Genomic DNA, 6,497 nt, shown 5'->3' on the forward strand with positions numbered 1-6,497 from the left:
ATGGAACCAGGGAACCGTACAGGAGTTTCAGAGTTTCTTCTTTTGGGATTTTCAGAGGAACTAGAACTACAGCCACTCATATTTGGGCTTTTTCTCTCCATGTACCTGATCACTGTGTTTGGAAACCTGCTCCTCATCCTGGCTGTCAGCTCTGACTCCCACCTCCACACTCCCATGTACTTCTTCCTCACCAACCTGTCCTTTGTGGACATCTGTTTCACCTCCACCACCGTCCCCAAGATGCTATGGAACATCCAGACTCAGAGCAAAGTCATCACTTATGAAGGCTGTCTCAGCCAGATATACTTTTTTATACTCTTTGCAGGATTAGATGTCCTTCTCCTGTCTGTGATGGCCTATGACAGGTTTGTGGCCATCTGTCACCCTCTGCACTACATGGTCATCATGAATCCACAGCTGTGTGGGCAGTTGGTTCTGATGTCATGGATTATAAGCATCCTCCATTCCTTGTTAGAAAGCTTAATGCTCTTGCGGCTGTCCTTCTGTACAAAGTTGGAAATCCCTCATTTTTTCTGTGAACTCAATCAGATGATCCAACTTGCCTGTTCTGACACCTTTCTCAATAACATGGTGATGTATTTTGCAGCTGTCTTGTTGGCTGGTGGTCCCTTTGTTGGGATTCTTTTCTCTTACTCTAAGATAGTTTCCTCCATACATAGAATCTCATCAGCTCAGGGCAAGTATAAAGCATTTTCCACCTGTGCATCTCACCTCTCAGTTGTCTCCTTATTTTATTGTACAATCCTAGGAGTGTACCTTAGCTCTGCTGCTACCCAGAGCTCCCACTCAAGTGCAGTGGCCTCAGTGATGTACACAGTGGTCACACCCATGATGAACCCTTTCATCTACAGCTTGAGGAACAGAGACATAAAGGAGGCTCTGATGAGATTTTCCGGGATGCCAGCTCTAAAAAGGCCAATCGTTCTGGGGCTGAAGAAGTGCCCATGATTGCAGGACCTGAAGCCTGAGCCAAACATTGGATTCTTTGATCAGATTGTGGAAGTGGAGTGTTCCTCTTCTATTTTTTTCCTGAAATTTCTATTTTTTTTGAAATTTCAACCTCTTGTGCAATATATGTAACTCAATTTATTAAGCTTTCTGGTATCTCTGATACAAAAGAGATTTTCCCTTTGTCATTCCCTACTCCCTCAATGCTATTCCTAACCTTGGATGTGAAATATTTGGAAATTCTCACTTATTTCAAAGGACTATATGGATCTGATAAGAATAATTTCTTTTCACATAAAATATATCATAGTGAGTATTTTTTGTTTTGTTTGACTGAATACTACTCCTATGGAAAATCTACTCTTGGCAACCACAAGTATTTATATAAGTTTATAACAGAGGAAAATCTGAGACAACTGTGCTTCACTCTGTGATCATTCCTTTGTATACCATTACCTTAACTGCTCTTCATGAGAATGCAGACATTGATGTCCTGGTTGTTGTAGCTGATCATAGGGATTGTTCTACACATTAGGATACTGGAGTTACCATTTGCTTCGACGTGGATGGAACTGGAGGGTATTATGCTGAGTGAAATAAGTCAATCAGAGAAGGACAAACATCATATGTTCTCATTCATTTGGGGAATATAAATAATAGTGAAAGGGAATAGAAGGGAAGGGAGAAGAAGTGCGTAGGAAATATCAGAAAGGGAGACAGAACATAAAGACTCCTAACTCTGGGAAATGAACTACGGGTGGTGGAAAGGGAGGAGGGCGGGGGGTGGGGGTGAATGGGTGACGGGCACTGAGGGGGGCACTTGATGGCATGAGCACTGGGTGTTATTCTGTATGTTGGCAAATTGAACACCAATAAAAATAAATTTATTATTAAAAAATTTTTTAAAAAAAGGATCCTGGTGTTATACAGCTTGTATGCACCATGCCTACCATAGTCAATGGCAACATAAGATAATAAAATCCATGTCTCCAAGTAGAATCTACACAGAAAGACAAATATGGAAAAGTTAGATCGACATAATATGGCCTTAGAATCACAATTGACTTTAAGGATGATGAAGCAAAATATTAAATCATACATTTATTGCTATGAAAATTATTTAATCTCGGGGTCCAAGCCCTGCTTTGCTGTGTCAGGTATACTTGGACCCAAGCTCGAGCTTATTAATAAACCCTCGTGTACTTGCATTGGTGTCGGCTCCTCGGTGGTTTCTTGGATTCACAATCTTGGGCACAACAATACTTTATTATCAAGAGATGTGGAAACAATGGAGACATTTATGAAATAGAAGAAATTCAGCCAAATCTCTTCATGGGTGATAATCACTTCTTTACTCATAGGAAGGAACTATATTGTAAGCTTTTTACATATGCTGACAACTGCTGTCTGCCACCCTAGGAGGGTGGGTACTGCTGTTGCCACTACCTGAGTAAGGTTATTCGTTTGGAATGGATTGGTTGTCTCTCCCAAGTTCAAACAGCTTATATGTGGTACATCTGACATTCCAAACCTGGTTTTCTTATTCCAAAAGTTATACATTTAAATCACTCAGAAAAACCCTTTATTATTCATCTTTAAAAATCCTCTTCTATTGATGCACATTGTATATTTTATGTTGTAAATTACAGGTTTATTCCCTTTGCACATTTTTCTTTTTTTGATAAATTTATTTTTATTGGTGTTCAATTTGTCAACATACAGAATAACACCCAGTGCTCATCCCGTCAAGGGCCGACCTCAGTGCCCGCCACCCAGTCACCCCCACACCCCACCGACCGCCACTTCCACCACCCCTAGTTCGTTTCCCAGAGTTAGGAGTCTTTATGTTCTGTCTCCCTCTCTGATATTTCCCACTTATTTTTTCTCCCTTCCCCTTTATTCCCTTTCAATATTTTTATATTCTCCAAATGAATGAGACCATATAATGTTTGTCCTTCTCCAATTGACTTATTTCACTCAGCATAATACCCTCCAGTTCAATCCACGTCCAAGCAAATGGTGAGTATTTGTCATTTTATGCTGCTATAAACATTGGAGTGCAGGTGTCCTGGCGTTTCATTGCACCTGTATCTTTGGGGTAAATCCCAAGCAGTACAATTGCTGGGTCCTAGGGCAGATCTACTTTTAACTCTTTGAGGAACCTCCACACAGTTTTCCAGAGTGGCCTCATCCGTTCACATTCCCACCAAAAGTGTAAGAGTGTTCCCTTTTCTTCGCATCCTCTCCAATATTTGTGCTTTCCTGCCTTGTTAATTTTCCCCTTTCTCACTGGTGTAAGGGGGTATCTCATTGTGGTTTTGATTTGTATTTACCTGATGGCAAGTGATGCAGAGCATTTTCTCAGGTGCCTGTTGGCCATGTCTATGTCTTCCTCTGTGAGATTTCTCTTCATGTCTTTTGCCCATTTCAGGATTGGATTGTTTGTTTCTTTGGTGTTGAGTTTGATAAATTCTTCATAGATCTTGGAAACTAGCCCTTTATCTGATACATCATTTAAATATCTTCTCCCATTCTGTAGGCTGTCTTTGAGTTTTGTTGACTGTATCCTTTGCTGTGCAAAAGCTTCTTATCTTGATGAAGTCCCAATAGTTCATTTTTGCTTTTGTTTCTTTTGCCTTCATGGATGTATCTTGCAAGAAGTTGTTGTGGCCAAGTTCAAAAAGGGTGTTGCGTGTGTTCTCCTCTAGGATTTTGATGGAATCTTGTCTCACATTTAGATCTTTCATCCATTTTGAGTTTATCTTTGTGTATGGTGCAAGAGAGTGGTCTAGTTTCATTCTTCTGCATGTCGATGTCCAATTTTCCCAGCACCATTTATTGAAGAGACTGTCTTTCTTCCAATGGATAGTCTTTCCTCCTTTATTGAATATTAGTTGACCATAAAGTTGAGGGTCCACTTCTGGGTTCTCTATTCTGTTCCATTGATCTATGTGTCTGTTTTTGTGCCAGTACACACTGTCTTGATGACCACAGCTTTGTAGTACAACCTGAAATCTGGCATTGTGATGCCCCCAGATATGGTTTTCTTTTTTAAAATTCCCCTGGCTGTTCGGGGTCTTTTCTGATTCCACACAAATCTTAAAATAATTTGTTCTAACTCTCTGAAGAAAGTCCATGGTATTTTGATAGGGATTGCATTAAGCGTGTAAATTACCCTGGGTAACATTGACATTTTCACAATATTAATTCTGCCAATCCACGAGCATGGAATATTTTTCCATCTCTTTGTGTCTTCCTCAATTTCTTTCAGAAGTGTTCTAAGGTTTTTAGGGTATAGATCCTTTACCTCTTTGGTTAGGTTTATTCCTGGGTATCTTATGCTTTTGGGTGCAATGGAAGGAGAGATAAAGAGCTTCCAAGACAGGGAGAACTGAAAGAATATGTGACCTCCAAACCAGCTCTGCAAGAAATTTTAAGGGGAACTCTTAAAATTCCCCCTTGAGAAGAAGTTCAGTGGATCAATCCACAAAAACAAGGACTGAATAGATATCATGATGACACTAAATTCATATTTTTCTTTTTTTTAATTTTTATTTATTTATGATAGTCACACAGCTAGAGAGAGAGAGAGGCAGAGACATACGCAGAGGGAGAAACAGGCTCCAAACACTGGGAGCCCGACGAGGGATTTGATCCCAGGTCTGCAGGATCATGCCCTGGGCCAAAGGCAGGCACTAAACTGCTGCGCCACCCAGGGCTCCCAAATTCATATCTTTCAATAGTAACTCTGAACATGAATGGGCTTAATGACCCCATCAAAAGGCACAGGGTTTCAGACTGGATAAAAAAGCAGGACCCATCTATTTGCTGTCTACAAGAGACTCATTTTAGACAGAAGGACACCTATAGCCTGAAAGTAAAAGGTTGGAGAACCATTTACCATTCAAATGGTCCTCAAAGGAAAGAAGGGGTAGCCACCCTTATATCAGATAAACTTAAAGTTAGCCAGAAGACTGTAGTGAGATATGAAGAGGGACACTATATCATACTTAAAGGACCTATCCAACAAGAGGACTTAAGACTCCTCAATATATATGCTCCATATGTGGGAGCTGCCAAATATATCAATTAATAACCAAAGTGAAGAAATACTTAGATAATAATACACTTTTACTTGGTGACTTCAATGTAGCGCTTTCTACACTTGATAGGTCTTCTAAGCACAACATCTCCAAAGAAACAAGAGCTTGAAATGATACACTGGACCAGATGGATTTCACAGATAGCTACAGAACTTTACATCCAAACTCAACTGAATACACATTCTTCTCAAGTGCACATGGAACTTTCTCCAGAATAGACCACATACTGGGTCACAAATCAGGTCTGAACCAATACCAAAAGATTGGGATAGTCCCCTGCATACTCTCAGACCATAATGCCTTGAAATTGGAACTAAATCACAAAAAGAGGTTTGGAAGGACCTCAAACACGTGGAGGTTAAGGACCATCCTGCTAAAAGATAAAAGGGTCAACCAGGAAATTAGAGAAGAATTAAAAAGATTCATGGAAACTAAGGAGAATGAAGATACAACCGTTCAAAATCTTTGGGATGCAGCAAAAGCCGTCCTAAGGAGGAAATACATTGCAATACAAGCATCCATTTAAAAACTGGAAGAACTCAAATACAAAAGCTAACCTTACACATAAAGGAGCTAGAGAAAAAACAGCAAATCAATCCTACACCCAGCAGAAGAAGAGAGTTAATAAAGATTTGAGCAGAACTGAACGAAATTGAGACCAGAAGAACTGTGGAAGAGATCAACAGAACCAGGAGTTGGTTCTTTGAAAGAATTAATAAGATAGATAAACTATTAGCCAACCTTATTAAAAAGAAGAGAGAGAAGACTCAAATTAATAAAATCATGAATGAGAAAGGAGAGATCACTACCAACACCAAGGAAATGCAAACAATTTTAAAAACACATTATGAACAGCTATATGCCAATAAATTAGGCAATCTAGAAGAAATGGACACATTCCTGGAAAGCCACAAACTACCAAAACTGGAACAGGAAGAAATAGAAAACCTGAACAGGCCAATAACCAGGGAGGAAATTGAAGCAGTCATCAAAAACCTCCCAAGACACAAGAGTCCAGGGCCAGATGGCTTCCCAGGGGAATTCTATGAAACGTTTAAAGAAGAAACCATACCTATTTTACTAAAGCTGTTTGGAAAGATAGAAAGAGATGGAGTACTTCCAAATTCGTTCTATGAGGCCAGCATCACCTTACTTCCAAAACCAGAGAAAGACCCCACCAAAAAGGAGAATTACAGACCAATATCCCTGATGAACATGGATGCAAAAATTCTCAACAAGATACTAGCCAATCGGATCCAACAATACATTAAGAAAATTATTCACCATGACCAAGTAGGATTGATCCCCGGGACACAAGGCTGGTTCAACACTCGTAAAACAATCAATGTGAACAATCATCATATCAGCAAGAGAAAAACCAAGAACCATATGATCCTCTCATTAGATGCAGAGAAAGCATTTGAC

The 6,497-nt window shown here is 39.8% G+C and overlaps 1 protein-coding gene across 1 annotated transcript; it reads left to right on the forward strand.

The window, feature by feature from the left end:
• LOC129522185 (olfactory receptor-like protein OLF4) lies at positions 1-969 on the forward strand. Its single transcript, XM_055344326.1, has one exon. It carries the CDS (start codon positions 1-3, stop codon positions 967-969), a length of 969 nt encoding a protein of 322 aa, XP_055200301.1.
• The last annotated feature ends 5,528 nt before the right edge of the window (positions 970-6,497 follow it).

This window comes from Nyctereutes procyonoides, unplaced genomic scaffold (assembly GCF_905146905.1).
Source record: "Nyctereutes procyonoides isolate TBG_1078 unplaced genomic scaffold, NYPRO_anot_genome, whole genome shotgun sequence".
In the NCBI taxonomy this organism is placed as follows: Eukaryota; Metazoa; Chordata; class Mammalia; order Carnivora; family Canidae; genus Nyctereutes; species Nyctereutes procyonoides.